Source organism: Falco biarmicus, chromosome 3 (assembly GCF_023638135.1).
Source record: "Falco biarmicus isolate bFalBia1 chromosome 3, bFalBia1.pri, whole genome shotgun sequence".
Lineage (NCBI taxonomy): Eukaryota > Metazoa > Chordata > Aves > Falconiformes > Falconidae > Falco > Falco biarmicus.
This window is the reverse complement of record NC_079290.1, coordinates 32905508-32923103: the sequence shown is the minus strand read 5'-3', so window position 1 is coordinate 32923103 and position 17596 is coordinate 32905508. Positions and strand designations below refer to the sequence as shown.

The 17596-nt window shown below is 43.4% G+C and overlaps 1 protein-coding gene across 1 annotated transcript; it reads right to left on the bottom strand.

The window, feature by feature from the left end:
* Positions 1 to 2824: 2824 nt before the first annotated feature.
* On the bottom strand, positions 2825 to 15554 carry TMEM64 (transmembrane protein 64; the record flags this gene model as incomplete). Its single annotated transcript, XM_056330489.1, has 3 exons — positions 2825 to 5395; positions 8766 to 8921; positions 14508 to 15554. Coding segments are annotated over 3 exons (1398 nt in total), but the record flags the coding sequence as incomplete, so codon positions are not given.
* Positions 15555 to 17596: the final 2042 nt, after the last annotated feature.

Genomic DNA, 17596 nt, shown 5'->3' with positions numbered 1-17596 from the left:
AAGAGAGATTCGTATTCAGCAGCCCTCCAGGAGCAGAGATGCTCTCACTTAAAACTCTTACTCTTAGCTGCTTCTGAGACACTATTCCCCATAGCTGTAAAAGACATCTGAAACAGTCATAATAACTCACGGTTCAAAAGAATCAGCAGTAACTTCATATTGCTGCCATTTCAGTGCCATTTGCTTCCAGTAGTACCACCCTCACCCTTCCCTACGCCCAAAAATCCAGCAAAAAAACCACCCTTCTATAATCTGGGTGTTTCACTTCATACTGAAGCAATTTATTACTCCCTCACAAATATCACAGTGAGAGAATTCATTAGTCTATTCCCTCACCACCTACTGCTTCTCACATTAAACGCAGAATATTTGTGATCTTAAGCAACCAAGTTTCTAAGGCAGAGAGTGAAAATTTGCTATTAAAATAGTCCATCACCACAGGCCTTTCCTTCCTTCCTTCCTCCCACCCACAGCCTGTAAGGGAAACAGTTATAGCTCAGTGGAAGAGAGGGAAACACCTCGCATTCAGCAAACTGAGCTCATGCACATTGCCCTACAGAAGTTCCTTCTTAGGCCAGGTGCACATACATGAACATCACTTGGTCCATACATGTTTGCACCCCAGCTGATCTTGCTCTGTTACTGGAACAAACTAAAATTTTCTATTTAGAGAAATTACAGCAAAATTTGGCAAAATACTATTTCAAAAGTAAAGAAGTCTGAAAGTCAAAGCATGCTAAAATTCTCCAGAAGACAAAACGCTGACCTACCTCTAGGTGATGCCACCCAGCTACCCTCCAGTGGAAGGAAGCAGAAGCTGTGAAAGTACCTGGCAATTATGAAAACAAGGCACTCTCATGTATTCACAGTTCTGGCAACATTGTTAGTTTAACCTACCCAAACTGTTTGCTGTGCTGGCTATTATTTCCTCCCCTGCAGCTTGAAATCTTGTAGCTCTCTAGATTCCGATGGGAAGCAATGCACTGCACTCACCAATGCCAAGCTGTGCAGCTCTGTAGATTGTATGACAAAAAAAACTTTCCATGCTGGCCTGAAGATACAGGGTTTACATCCTTTTCACCAAAATGGGCACCTAATTACCTTGATGCACCCAAGCTTACACGTGCTACATCTTGGCAATATTCTAATCTCCCAAAAAGGATGACACCCAGTATTCAAGTCTCAGGATCAGGACAGAACACATCCTCTCTCTGCTATGTTGCTAACAATCTTTTTTCTAAAGCAAAACAACAACAACAAAACAACAACAAAATACAACAACAACAACAAAAAAACCCAAACAAAACCAGAAAACTTTGTACAATAAATCTATTCTGCTAATTTATTTTGCAATGTATCTAAAGTCCTAAATAATTAGACACTCAAAACAGTAACTCTTGCCCAAATAATTTTCCAAATGAATTGAGACTCTGAATCCAATCAACTACACATTAGTCACTTGGCTAGCAAGCAGGACTTAACTACATTAACAAACACAAGTCTTTATTAAAATGTAGATTTAAGTTTAGTAATAAACCACAATAATGTATTGAAGGAGGAAAGGCATAGGATTGCAAGTGCCCACTCAATTAGTTCTTGTTACATATCACTAATAAATTAAAAATCAATACAACAGGATACTGCAAGACAAACACTAACGACCATGAAGAGAGGATGCAGTAGACCCATCACCCCTGTGCTGCCAGGCACATTGCTAATTCTGCAGGACTGGAGAGGACAGGACCAAGCTCCTTTCCCCAGCAGAGGCAGAATTTGCATCAGCTCCCCCTCTGCACTCCCTTTTCATATTCCCTCATGCTCAAACCATTGTCTTCTTATGTACATGGGACTGGTATGAATTAATCATAGTGGAAGCCTGTCACAGAGCTACTTGAGCTATTTGCTTCTGTCGTTAAAAATGACCACATAGTCAATGGAAATACATTTATAGTATTTCATCTTAACTATTTTATCCTAGATTATTTGCAAGGCCACTGATGACTCCAGAAATCTTGGTCAGTCAAAATCCAAATCATAGCAGCTTTGGGTGGGAAACTGAAAATTAAACGCAAACGTGACACCAGCCACACACCATGCAAGAAACCAGTTCTTCCATTCTTCAAACTTGACCTTGGCAATGTTTGCTGGAGTTACCGTGCAAAAATCAATGTGAAAATAGTATATAAAGCTCTTGGACACGAAAGGGTTTTCCTCACAGGTGCGTAGTAGAAAGCTAAATTTTGACAAATTTATTACACAGTTGCACTTACCACAAGGAGGAAGGAAAACTGGTGTTATGCAGCTGAGAGAGATTCCTTCTTCTGCATGACCTGCAATTTATGTACATTTCATGGCAACTCAGAAAGCATTCATTGAAGTGACTTGCCACCTATTATTTAAACTAGATTCATAGCCTTTTCTTTTTTAATTGCACTAGGTAGGGAAAGTATTAAAAAAACCCAAAAAAAATCACATCACTTTTACTACTTCTACATTCAAAAAAAAATCATCCTTTTTCACTTCAGTAGCACATTTCTTATAGGCACACTTCTGCTCATTCTTCTATCAAAAAGGCAGCTATAAATACCTCACCTTCAAAGTATTTAAAAGAATTAAGCATGTATTTATTTTAAAAAATATAAACCAAGTGGTTTTCCTTTGTCAGTAAATCCCCAACCCATGGAAGTCATCCTTAAATCCTAACTTATTACTCCTTCAACATAGACAACTAACTTGGCACGCACACATAAAGACAAAGCTCCACTGCACCTTCTTTCCAACTACCTCATAGCAACTTAAATCATTTAATACATATTCCTTTAAAGAAATTTAAGTGAATTTATTGTATAAAATTATGATTGGCATGGTACAGAAAAGTTCCTTTTGATGCACATTTCCCATTAACTTGTACACAAATATTACAAGTATCAAGCAAAATGCAAAAATCTTAAGAACTAATTCCATACTACAAAAGTGTTCACATAGTGAAGTTACTCTGGTTACAAAATGTCATGGAAATAAAAGCACTTCAAAATACATATTTGGGAAATGTTCTCGAATAATCAACACAACCTTAAGTTAGTTTAAAAATGCAAAGAAAGAGATACCCTCTTCAAAACACTGTTGTTCATTTGGCAAGACGGAGCAAAGTTCAGATCAGTTCATTTATTGAAGGACTGTTCTTTCCAAGGAACAAAAAAAAATAAAAAACCTTTAGTTAAGAAAGGGCTCAATTATACGATGATGACAAATAACGCCATCAGAAAGTTATCTGGCTCTCTTGTTTTCACACAGGAGCTGTCAGAGGCAGGTATGTGTAAATGAACACTTCCAGGTATATACAGATTGCCTTTTCAAAAACCAACCAACCAACCAAAAATAAACCCACCCCAAACCCAAACCAACAAAAAGGAGACAATCTGAACTTTGTTGTTTCATTTAACTAGTTCAGTTCCTTAGGTCACAAGACCCAAGAACAGCAGTCTGCAAAGGATATGTATTTAAAGGGAAAAAACTGAACTTCCACTACCAAGGAATGCGCAGATGTCAAGTTATGCGAGTAGCGTACATCCTCCCAGTAAGACTGTTAGAGGCTATCAAATCTCCGCTTCCCAATGACCTCGAAGACCTGCTATTCTCAGCAAGACAAAAATGCTTGGGCCCTGCAGCCTTACAAAAAGGAGGCACAGTCATATTGTTAGAAAATAACACAAAATCTTGAAGACTGAAAGCATCCTTAAAAACTTACACAAAATAACTATAAAATAAGCAATACATTACATTATTTTTGTATCAGATGACTTGCGCATGTTCGAGCAGTTGAACAATGGTATGTATATCTACACAAAACTCACACATACAGGACATCATGTTCAGGCATTATTGTTTTCCTTTTTGCACACACACACACACGATACTTTCAGGTTATCCAGTCTATTCAAACGCAGTGAAAAACAGTCCACAGCACACGTAAAAGGAGAATTATCCAATACAGTGTTATCTTGCAAAAATGGAGTCAGAATTCCTGAGTCTCAGACATTACTGTCCTCCTCCATTACTGGATTATTTAATTTTCCAAGGAAAACATCTAGTTTTCATTTCTTCACTCTCACAAACTTTATAATAGATTGCGTCTTGTAAAAAATGTAAAAATTTAGAGAAAAACATGCCAACCAAAGTGAATTTTTAAAGCTTTTTAAAGGGAGGGGGATTCACTTACAAAATAAAGGCCACCTTCATGTAAAATTAGCACTGTCAGTATCCCATCGTTCTGTTTAAAGGAGATATTTAGCTCCCTGTTCTGGAAGCCTTATTACATGCGCTCACACGAGTTTAAAAACTCCATCCTTTTAACAATTAAAAATACTATAAATAGGACTAACGTTGAACAGCCCTTTGTTACAATCACCAAGGTGGCAAAACCAATGCAACAGTTAGATCATGAAGTCTCCTTCAAATAGTCACTGCAATCTATTATAACTTCTGTATTTTTCCTTTTACTTTGCATATTACACAGTGTAACTTAAAATGTTATTTAAGAGCACTTCAGTCCCACAATGTAGGATTTAAGCTTGTGTGAATACATACACATGGCTCTGCAACATTTTTAATGACTTACAAAAATACATTCAACCAAAATTTTATATAGGGCTCTTTTTTTAAAAAAAAAAAAATCAAAAAATGAAGCCAAATGGTCCCATCACTAGCTAAATAATACACTCCAAGTTCTGGAAGCAATTCTAAAGCAACAGCACATTCAAGAATAACATACATTGAATTGCATACCTTCTCATTCATCTTTATCAGTAATAAAATTCTACTGCATATAATTATTCAGCCTTATAAATAATGCTAAGGAGAAAAATATTTCCCTCTGTGCTACTCTTCTCAGTTTATAGAAGCATTTCTCAGTTTATAGGAGCAAAGGAAAAAACCTAAAGTGCAGACTACAGGCCTGACAGGCATATAAACGACCAAAGGTGCAACCAAATTTGCATTTACATCTTAAGTTACTTCGCCATCTCTCTTTTCTTGCTAGAAGTCACCCCGTGTGCAATTGAAGAGCTGGTCGGTTGGTTTGTGCCACAGTACAACCTGTAACCACTTGTAATTATTTTTTTTTAAAACTTGTTTAATTGTCCATAGATATTTCTAGGCAATAGCTTAGGTTCCCAACACCTTACTTTATTAATACTTGATATCACACAATATTGACACCTCCTCCAGAGAACGCTACTGTCCTTTTGTTACAGTATGTTGTTGAACCACTGATGCTTGGTTGACTGTCTTTAACAAGCGATGTCTTCATTTCTATTTCACACGCTACAATAGCTGCATTCAGTTCCACTTGAGCTCGGTGAACAACATAAAACATGAGTCCTATGCTTATGACAATCTGCAAATAAAACAAAAGAGTGCTGTAGGCTATATAAACTGTAAGCATGAATACAAAGCAACTGTTCTGAATAAAACAAAAGTCATCGGTGCAAAGATTCATGGAGGCATCTGATGACTCAGTGCTTCACAGGCAAGACATCAGAAGGGAGATGAACTTAACCAATGAGTGGCTCTAATCCTACATATGCTACAAACATAAATAGCATATCAGAACACAGACATTACCTACCACTTAGGAAAGATTCTTTCTTCCATTGATATCCACTATTTGTTAGAAAGTAATCCCTTCACCTTCTCTCTCGGCAAAAATGTATCCACAAAGAAACAACATGGTGCACTTCTGTAAATCAAAAGGGCTGTTGGCCGCAAACCAAGGGAATAATAGGTTGAAATTGTACTGGGCATCTGCAACTAGCAAAACAGCAGAGACAGGATGCTGCAGACCAAAGGAAATAAGACTTCTTGTTTGTTCCCCCGGGGTGTGGAAGAGAGAGAGCAGACGTGTCACGCTGCTTCTTGGATATCAAAACTGAACAGGACAGAATCAGAGCTTCTGAGCTACTTATAGTAGTCTGTATGGGAAGAACTTGGTTTCTGGAGGATGGCTCAGGGAAGTGATAGGATGTTGGTGGTGGGGAGTTCTTTCATTTGTTTAAGGAAGAAATATTGTCCATAACTAGGGGTTTAGTTCAGGTTTTTGCTCTGAATTTTATTGCTAAGAATTTTTAAACTTTCACCACATAAGTTATCACAATTAAACAACCATTTTTGTTTTGAAATTACTCATTCAATGACATTGGCATGCACTGCACTCCCCAGAGATGGCCTTTGCTTTCAATAAAACACCAGTTAAGTTTTCAGCTGAGATCCTCCTTAAAAAAAAATAATTAATCTTCAAATAAAAATCAAGCTGTCTTATAGCGAGAGTCCTTTCAAAAGAAGTAAATTCCTCTACCTTTTCTAAGAATGTTTTATGAAACTAGCTGGAATCTGTGACTTCCTTTCAAAAAAACAGAAAGGTTATATTGTTTACAACAGAACCTAAAGTTTTGAGTCCAAAATCTGAACTTCATTATTAATTGGTAGGGCTATGTTTTCTTTAACTTTAAGAACTACCACTTAAAACACCTGTCAGCATGACATACAAAATATTAGACTATCACCGAGTAAGATGATTGACAAGTATTGTCACAGGATAATTGCAGCTGGAAGGCATCCTAGCAGTCTAGCCCAACCTGCTGCTCACGGCAGGGCTGGCTGCAAGATCACACCAGGTTGCTCAGGACTTTTGTCAGTCAGGTCTTTAAAATTTCCAAGGATAGAGATTTCACCACCTCTCTGGGCAACACGCTCCATTGCTTGACTATCCCTGTGGTGGAAAAGATGTTCCTCACTAATTCAAGTTATACATTTCAAAAGCTGGCCAATGTAAGAGTCAAAAAGAGACTATGGACACCAAGTTCTGAATATACAGGAAAAATCCTATTCTAAAAGCTTGCCCACATATTTAAATTTGACTGGTTTGAGAAATATTACTACCAGTAGCCTGGTACCCTACATGAATAAATAAATTAAAAAAATATATACACACAGACAACAATGAAATGTGAAGGATTTTTACAGCTATTCACTAAATTAAAGTCACATCAAAGCCCAGTCAAGCAAAGCACCAGGCATACGCCCGAGAGAAAGTGGGAGAACTTAAATAATTCCTCCACTAACAGGCTCCCCTTCACTTATTCAGTCAGGTCCCAAGGACTGCTCAAGGAGGTGAGCATTCCTATTCAAATATTCAACCCTCTCTAGCTAGTGCTCATCTGAGCAACAGTTACGTTACAACCTATATAATCTTCAAAGGAGAGTCAATGTCATTAAAAAAAAAAAAAAAAAAAAAAGGGAAAAGACCGCTAAATACTATACTGGAAATAACAGTTCACAATTAAAATGAAAGCTGATCACTTAACCGTTTCTTTTCTCTTTGATCTACAAGGTTATTTACAAAAGCATTTTTAATACTCATAACCCTGTTCTATGAAGCCTATAAATTATATGGTCCATTTAAGAGCACACTAGTTTTAGGAGCAGGGGGGAATGGCTTAAACTGGTCCTAGACTTAGTTTTATATCTTAACATTGTTAAACATCAACTTTATGATTGTAAAAACTGAGGAAGATAAATGACTGCAGTACCAACTGAAAGTCTGCAAACCATGGTAACTGCTGGTCAAACACAGCCTTAAGTACTGGCACTGTCAGGAAATTTTAATATATCATCTGCTTCTGAAATACTCATGACCTCTATGCTCGTAATAGTCTCAGACTTAAGGCTTACCCCCAAGATTTACTGACAAATCACTTCATCGGCTAAGCTCATGTACGGGTACTAGATACTCCTCAGAAATTTACTTACTTGCAAAACTAGGATATTCAGATTTAGGCATTAGCAAAATTGTATTTTTACAGCACTTTTCATCCTCAATATCTATGCAAAATCTGGAGTGTTCAGTGCTAACACTGAACATTGCACAGGTGCTGGGTCTATGCACCCTGAACACACTATTTCACAGCTGGTGGCACACAGGCTTTTGCATAGGGGTGGTCTGACAAGTCTAAAAATCAGCAGGAGATTTACCACAGAGGGCAGGAGAAGAAAACTCGACAAAACTGTGGCAGAAAGGAAAAAAAAGAGAGCACTGAGTAAGTTCTGCTTTGTGTCAAGCACAGTACGAGAGAACTAAACTTTTCTAACAGAAGAAAACAAAATCAAAAGAAAACAGCACCCTCAAAACCCATTTCTCTGGGTATCTGGGAGTCAATAAGACTGTGAAACAGAAACAGCAGCTCAGCTTTACACAATCTACTGAAAATACCAGTAACAGTTATAAATTAAACACTTTATAAACCTGCTGCCTTTGAATACCACATGCCATACCTGCTTGACTCAGTCTGTAAGAGGTTGGCTGCCTCAGACTAGGAGCTGTCACACCAACAGAAAGCAGCTCTTAACCCCCGAGACATGCATTCCCCCAAACCTCCTGCAGCCCACCCCTTTTACACTTCAGGCTGTACAACCTAAAAGACAAACCAGCAATACTGAATCTGTCTCCCACCCATTTCTATGGGCATGCAGTTTCCAAAGCAAAGACTCAATGACTTGAAGAGACAGGAAGGAAACTTGTCTACTGCCTCCAGAAGAAAAATTCTGTCTTGAATCCGGCTGATACAGAAGATGAGCAAGATATTAGGGGGCTATAGAAATAAATTCAACCACAAGAAGATGACCGCCAAGAGTAATTGCTTACCCAAGCAGTCATAAATAGACTGACGTTACTGTCACCAAGGTCTGTGAAAGCAATTATTTTAACTTACCTGTAAACTGAATATAAAATAGCCACTAACACTTTGTTCTGCAATCACATCCTCCATGGTACGCAAGGTAGTGCCCAAGTATGAGTTCAGGAGCTGAGTAGGAAGCAGCCCAACTGAGGAAGCCATCAGGTAGTTGGGTAATGACAGATCTGTAATCTGAGTAAAAGACAACGTAAGAAATCAAGTACAGCTTCAACACAATCTACATGCACAAACAACCAGACTGCCACTCCCACAACCATCTGTGCAAAATAATGAAGGAATTTCTTACGTTCCTTCACCAAAACTTTCCACTGTGCATGAATCTTAAGATAATACAACAAAACAGTATGTGGCTAGTTTTCATCTGGCCTTTTTAAAGTTACTAGGTTTTATTTCATTCAATCTTACATTATGGAACATCTCTGTGTAAAAGTCATTAACTAAAGATGCAATTATACTGTTCATTGAAAATGTTTATTTCTTCATGGTGAATGGAGCCCTACAATTTATGAGAATTTGCTTGCGGGAAGAAATTACTTTATCAAATGTGAAGATCTAAAGCAAAAATCTATTTGCTTTGCATTTTACATGTATGGCAACTAATAAAAGGCAACTGTTCAAAACGTCACTGTACTAAATACAATCTAGTTAAACAGAATAGTAGATACAATTTGCCTCTACAAGGGAAGTTATATAGCTGGTTAAGATACATATATCTATCAGTGATCTCTATGAGCAATATCTATCTATATACTGATATACATGGGTATCATTAAGATTTCCTACCAAAGGTATTTTAGCATCACATTTTAATTAGTGAACAAAACAGTACATGTGGCTATAGCTTGTGTTAGTTTCTCTGGAAAAACCACTAATAATACTTCAAGGTGTTTTCCTCTCTGGTGTGAAATTTCTGTTGAGTCAATATGTGGACAGTTTATCTGGGAACAAAGTACACAGTACTAGCTAAATTAGTATCAGCAGCCATTGGGAAATACTAAATGCAAAAGCCCAGAGGTCAAAAGGTATTTATGCAAGCAAAATGAAAACAGGAGAAAACCATAGGTTAAAAATTAGTATGAAAAGGGCAATTTTGAAACAAGCAGTCTAAGGAATTTTCCAGACAATTCAGTTGATCACATTGTAATGAAACAAGTTCTAACTAAGAACAGCCCCTAACACTGGAAGTCTACGTGGAAATTATTGACCTTGACAGTTTTGCACAGTGTCAAAGACAAGAGAAGAGCAAGAAATTACTATTCTTAAACTTTGGTTACTACCAAAGTCACAGTGCTGAATTCTTGGAGCTCTAAGTAGTATCAGTGGAAAGTTTTTGGGAAGGGCAATGGAGGAAGAGAATGCAATGAAGCATAACGATTAATTCACTGGAACAAGACCCAGTAAGCCAATTCCAAACTTCACACTGCAAATTATACTTCCCACAGACTGAAATATATAGTAGCATCCAAATAATACATTTCCCTCTCTATACAAGATTGATTTAGATTTATAATGAAAAAACAATACATAATTATGTCAGAACTTCACATTTGACCGATGCTTCAAAAAGACTTTTTTCAAAAAAAAAAAAAAAAAAAAAAAAAAAAAAGCATTAGTAATCTGGGCCATGTAATAAGAATGCACAAGCGAAACTTCCCATATTGCCAAGGGAATGAAGGAGCTGCTATTAAAAGTCCCTGAAATACTAATGCTGAGGGAAGATCTGCTAAGTAGGACACTGTTATTAAATCTAAAGGAGCTGGGAAATTTCCCAAAGATTGTTTTAACACTCCCAGGCACCTCTCATTTCTGTATATATATTAAGGACATTGTGGTTGCAGAGCAACACATCTGCACATCTGGATCTGTCCTGAAGCAACTGGACCTCCTGAGTCATGAGAGGGACTGTTTCCAAACAAAGTGGAGGCTGCCAATGGATATGCTGGACTGCAACTGAGCTTTCATTTTAGTGGGAAGCCCAAGGAGAGGGAGAGGAAATTTTGCAGGTGCCCTTTTAACTCCTGGTTTAGGCCTGCAGTGGTATCCCTTCACCCAGAAGGCACAGGAAGCAGATTGCGTTCCCACCTAAGAAACCTGAGGAATTTTTAATAAAACTTACAGCTTTCCATATTTTGCCTTCTATGAACTTTACTTGTTCTATAAACCTGCCAGACTGGGGTCTGCATGGCCAAGCTGCCAGAGGCTACCAAGACTTGTTTCTAGTGAAAGCTCGAGACAGCAAAAAATTAACAGAAGTCTCAAAGCAAGCATGGATGCAGTTGTGTTACGGGCCATACCTATGTATTTAAATGAAGTTAAGAACTACCTAATTGCTCTGGTGACAAGAGCATTAGGCAGAAACTCTCTCACTAAGCCTTGAACAGACTTTGTCTGGTAAAACTTTTGTGTATTCTTTGAAGCTGACACCTTTGGTTCAGTATTGCCAAAGAATAAACGCTTGTGTCAGGACTTTGTTGAGAACTCACATGCCTTCGGGGATTGCAGCAGATTCTACTCCCCTCAGCTTATGAATCCCCATGTTTTGGATCAGATAGGCTTAGCAACAAGAGCAAAGGACAATTCTGATGCTTTTGTTGTCCTCAAAAAACCCATGTAGCAAATAAAACCAAAACAAACTAAAAAAATCGCTATCAACTTTCCAACAAGCAGAGTAAGCAGCCTGCATGTTCCTGCAAAGCAGGTACCATTTCTTCAACTCTAATTTCACTGTGTGCATTTCGGGAACCAGAGGAGCACTCTTAGACACTCAGATATTTTTTTTTAGTCAATTTCTTCCATGTGATATTCCTCTCAAAGAGGGAAGGAAAAAAAAAAAAAAAGAAATATGAATTCTGATCTAACCTACACCTAGCACTACAAATAATGTGTTTGCACAAATCTCACTCCAGGGACTCACTGGTGGGAAGGCGGTAATAACCTGCATACCAGGCGTCCTTACAGGCCTGCCTCCAAAACACTCGGAGCTGCCGAGAGCGCTGTGCGTGGGCAAACACTTCAGGAAGAACTATCACCCCTCCCCAGAGCCACGGCCACACTGGCATCACAAGGAGTGACAATTAGGCAAAACACACCCAAAGAGAAATACAAACATGCTTTCAGTTGACTGTTTTCTAGGTCTTCCAGAAAGGCAAGTAAATGCACTACCCCACTGCTCCCAATATCAGCGCCTTCCCAGAGCAGCAGAATGACTCTAAGAAGCATGTTCACATCTGGCTGGTGAGAAACTAAGAAATTTGTGCTAATTTTCTTCTTGTGCATTTCAAATAATGTGATCCCATCACTAATCAAATGTTAGGAAGCTCTTCCTTCTCTACACTCCTCCTGTAATTCAGCCTCCCCAAAACCCTGAGCAGATGGTATACACCACTGAACAAGTGCTTGTCGAAACCCATTAATCCCAGCCCTGCAGATGACCCCTCCCACATCAAGGTTATGCCTTGCCCCAGACCTCATGTGTCACTTCCTCCCTTCCTTCTCATTTATGTATTCTCAGTGTCTCCAGTTTACTTATAAATATGCACATAGAAGACACACCTAGACCAGATTGCTGGAAAATTAAAGACGCGTAGGTTTCCTCAAGTTTACTGTTCTTTCCTCTACTATTAAGAACAATCCTTTTCAAATTCATTACTGAAGTTGCTAGCTCAGGGAATGGATAGATGGTTAGGGCACCCCAAACCCCCTTGCATTTCAAACTTCAGTAAAACATTAAGTTTTCAAATAGGTCAGATCTCAAAGAAATGACAGCTCAGTCTGTGTGGGTAGCATTTTGTACTCTATATGTAGCTTAAACTTGACTCACAGCGAGAAACCGCCTTGACTTCCCTGATTTGCATGCAACGTTTTTATTTTTCAGTAATCTTGTAGTTCATATTAAATGTTCTCTGTTAAAAATGTAACGCGCCATGCTTTATTTGACTACACTGCAAAGTAGTAAATCTGGAGTAATAAATGCAACCCAAACTAATTTTAGCAGGCAACATCCAAGCTACTTGGCATAATCAAGAACCTGCTTTCATCTCATTTCCTATCTGTTATTTTAACACTGAAACCTTCCACTTGGAAAGGAAAAGATTTATCTTGCAGTACTTAAGAGAATATAAACCACTGATTTACAGCATCATTTTAATACTGCACTGGTCTGCTGAATCATGTTTCCAACAGAAATCATTTTAACTCTGTAATTGTCTGGTCAGTTCTTCAGATCCAATACTACAACATCTGCTGAATACTTCAGGTGACACCCAGAAACAGTGAACAACCAAAGCACAACAGCTCTCCCCACTTCGGGAACGTCACGCTACAGCATCTGCTACACTGGGACCCTGGGCTCTGGGGGGGACTCTGATCCCAGCTGCATGGGTTTAAGCTTCCTCAGTCCAGCAGTAACTAAATAAATGTAAAAGTAAATAAATGGAACAGCTGAGGTTCTTCTCATTCATACCAAAATACTTGCTTATAAAGAAAACATAACCTGTTACAGCTTTTACAGACAGAGATTGCAGCTCTTGAGACAAATGTCCCAGCACACCCAGTCTTACACATAGCAATTTTAAATATTTGATGCTCTCTAATTTGATCACCTCTAAAGATGGTGTGGATTAATTTTTTTCTGAAATGTCAAATTTGGTTTTCAGTAACCTACTGATTTCAACCAGATAGACCTGTCAAAATTAAGCAAGTGCTTCAGAAGGGAACAGGATCAGGACTGCAGACAGGAGAAGGAAAGTGTGCTATAAGAAAGTGGCAGACCAAAACACTTTTTTGGAGAGTCTTTTACAGTAAAGAATGTAAGTTACTGTAAAACATTTAAAATATTTCAGGATCTGGTTTGCTTTAGTATCACCAAGTTAGCAGACACAACTGAGGCATAACACACAGCCAAAACCAGATCCTTCAGACAAAGCACTCAAGAGATGAGGGTCTGAAATTGTCATCATCAGCATGATGGTACTCAAAAGCACACCCTCCATGTTCTTCTCTACTTTCTCTTTTAAGATGATCAAAGGGGACAGCAAGATTATAAATTTTAAATAACTAAAGAACATACCAATCTGCATCCAGAAGTAGAAAGAAAAGCAAGACTAATCCCTTTCCAAACTCAAATTTAAACTTGCTTTCAGTTCCATTCTGCTGCACAGTCCCTTTTTCAGCTCTGCCACTGCATCTCACTGCTCTGCCCAAGATACGCGTCCTCTCTCACGTGCACGGACTTAACATGCTGTATGGATTTGCCAGACGTATGCTACAAACACCAACCAACCAGAGTAAGAATTTTAATCTGTCCGCTTCTTTCTTTCCAATATGATTGTTTATACAAAGTAGTTTAGGGAGATCTGGCAAGACTGCTTACAAATACAACTTTTCCTCCCGCTTGGATGACTTTAAAAAACCAGGCACTTCAAAACAGTCGAGTTCTCCGCAGACTTTGCTACACAGCACCCTGGTGCTTCGTTCTAACACTGGCACACAGTCTTGAAAGCCTGAGAGCAACTCGTAACGCAATGTCACCAAGCAAGGCGCCTCGAAAACCTGCCCGCCGTCCCTCTGCAAGCACGGACTAGCGCAAGCAGGCGGGGGGGGGTGGGGGGTGGGGGGTGCTTCTGCTGTTGTTAAAAGAAACCCAGGTTTCCTCCTGGGAAAGGAGGCAACCTCCACCAGCGACAGCGGCCACTACACTGCGAGCCATCCTTCCAGCCAGAGCTTCTTCCTGGCTGCAGGGCCCGGGCCGGGACTCACCGCGAAGACGGCGTTCTGCAGCCCGAAGGGGATCGGCGTCAGCCGCGCCAGGGCCACCACCTTGAGGCCGCTGCCGCCCTCCACGACGCGGACGACGGCGCTGAGCGTGTCGCTGCCCTGGATCCGGGCCCGCGCCCAGCGGGCCAACAGCCGCTTGCAGGCCACGTGGGCGACAAAGGTGCCGACGAGGACGCCGAGCACCATCAGCCCCATGCCCAGCACGAAGCCGTAGAGATAGCCGGCTGCCACGTTGAGCAGGATGTAGCCCCAGCCGCAGGGGAAGGACACGACGATGAAGCCCACGGTGAAGAGCAGCACGCCGGCCAGGCTGTCCAGGCTCTCGGCCCAGAGCAGCAGGTCCCGCAGGTACTGGCGCACCAGGGCGAGCGAGGCGAAGCAGAGGGCCGCCAGGACGCACACGCTGAGGCAGCTCTTGCACCAGCAGGTGCCCAGCAGGCAGCAGGAGCAGCGCCAGCCCCGGGCCTCGGCCAGCCCGGGCCCGCCGCCGCCCGCCTCGGGCAGCTGGCAGAGCAGCAGCTCGGCCGGCGGCAGCCCGCCCTGCTCCGCGTAGGGCCCCAGCAGCAGCCCGCCGGCCCCCGCCGCCTCCGCCGGGACGAAGCCGACGGCGTCCCCGCCGCCGCCTCCCGCCGCCGTCCCGGCGGCTCGGGACAGCCAGCGGCCCAGGTCCTGCCGGGCCCCCTGCGCCGCCGCCTGCTTCACGGCCCGGGAGAGGAGCTGCAACGCCGCGGCCCCCGCGCCCCACATCCCCCCGGCCCGCCGGCCGGCTCTAGCGCCGCCGAGCCGCCCAGCCCCGTCGCTCCCCGCCTCCCCACGCAGCCTGCGGGCAGCGGCGGCCGCTCCCTCATCGCCCCGCCATGGCCCGGCTGCCGGCGGCGGAGCCCAGCCGAGGGCCGGGCGGGGGCGGAGAAGCGGCTGCGGGGAGGGCGGGGAGCAGGGGGCCGCGCTTCGGCGCCGCGCGGGCCCGGCGGGCGACGGGGACGCGGCGGTCTCCGCGCCGCCTCCCCCCTCGGCCGCGCCGCCGGGGCTGCGGCGTTAGACGGCGGCGCCGCGCTCTCCGTCCCGGCGGTGGCAGCGGCGGCCCTGGCGGAGCGCGAGTCCCGGGGGGCGGCAGCGGCGGCAGCAGAAGCGGGGCTCCATCTCCCGGCACGCTGGGCTCCCGATCCGCTCCGCGAAGCGCCTTCTCGGAGCGGCGGTGCCGATGTGGCAGCCCGGGCGCCGCTCGCAGCGCAGGGGGCGGGGGCTGGGCTCCGGCAGCGGCGGCGGCGGCAGCGCCCGGCCCCGCTGCGGGACTCGGCGGTAGCGCTGCGGCCCGCCCCCGCCCCGCCCCGCCCCGCCCCGCCCCGCCCCGCGCCGCACCACTCCGCCCGCCGCGGGGCGTGGGGCCGGCCGGGGTGTGCGGCGGTGGGGCCGCCTCGCCCGCCTCGCCCTCGCCTCGGGGCGCCGCACGCCGCCGCGGTCCCGCCCCGTTCTCAGCAGCCCGCACCCGCGGCGGAGCCTTAACGGGCGGGAGCCGGGGGGCTGCGCCGAAACGCTGCCGGGGGACGCGCGGTGGGGACCCCTCTGAGCGGGGGGTTACGCCTGGGCTCCCGCGGCGTGCCGGCCGCTCGTCCTGCCTCACGGGCGGGCTCCGCGGCACCGGCGCCCCGCGTCCTCCGCCTCACAAGCGGGACGAGCCCCCCCGGCAGCAGCCGCTCGCACCCCGGCTGGCCCGGACGCGCTTTTGGGTGGTTTGAGCTCGACTCCTGAGCCGATGCTAGACAGAAAGAAAGAGCCGGAACGCGCAGCGAGGGCTCCGTTCCGAGGGGTGTTTCCTCATGAGCCTCGCTGAGGCCTGACAGCTTCGTAGGTCGCTGTTGCTCTGGCGTTACTAATGAGAGGAGCCGCGTAGGGCGGAGAGGGGTTTGTGTTCTTCACAGTGCTTAAGCGTACAGCGTGCTCCGGTGGAGCTATATTCCTCTGCTGGGAAATTTGCAAGCCTATACAAAATGAGAATGCGCGTGGGAGTTGTAAAGGTTAAGGGGTGATTTGAAAAAAGCGACCCTGAGCTGCATAACGAAGAGCGTATCTTGAAGAATGTGTTGCAAAAATGTTCACTTGCAAAATGCACCATTAGAAATGATACAACCTGGGCAATCAACACACCCGCCTAAAAAAATGACAGATGTCTTTGAGCACCACAGCAGAATAAAACGATCCTGGGAGACTGTACAACGGGGAAAGCTGTGGATAAATACCTCCAGCATAATCTGCTTTCTTGCCTTTACCTGTAGGCGAATGTGAGCACTTGATTTTGTGTGTGCTCCTTACTTACAATGCAAATGCATCCATCATCGTAATGATAATGGCAAGAAAGCCCTGCGTTACAAGGATCGTGGGCATACCTGTACATTCAGGAAGGCATTTCAGCAAACTGGGGATGGCTGGAAGTTCTGTAGAAAGAAAAAAAAAAAAAAAAAGACAACAGAATATTAATTTCTGGGTTTATGCTATGAGCATGTATGTGGATTCAGCTTGTGTATATTTATGTTCAGTACAGTTGCTTTCACAGAATATGAAAAAGCCTGAGTGGAAATGTCCATCAGAGTTACACGCTTTATGCTGCCACTACATTTCTGCATTGAAAGTGCATAACCTTGTGCTCAGAGCTGGAATAAATCTCCTACTGCCACTCCTAAAAGCTACAGGGTTCTGTATTTATAATTACAGAAAATGTACTTGAAAAGGGACCATGAAAGGGTATGAGAAACATAATGGTCTATCTAAGTGACAGTCCTGACATTACACTCCAACCTATAAAAATATTGTAACTGGTTAGTGAGCAGAGATGCTTCTCCAGTCCCTGGGAATGTACAGGCTGAAGCCTGCCCCCCCTAAAATAGCTAATCCTGGCATTGTACAGATCCTTGGAGCCGCAGCTCAGAAAGGAAAGGCAACAGGCAACACGCAGTCAAATTTTGAGTGACACAGTGCATAGTCGTGGAGCACAAGCTGAAGAATTTTTGGATAAAATCCAAGCGAGACCGCAGGAATTCAGCAAGACTTGGGCAGAGCTGGGATCCTCTCCTGCA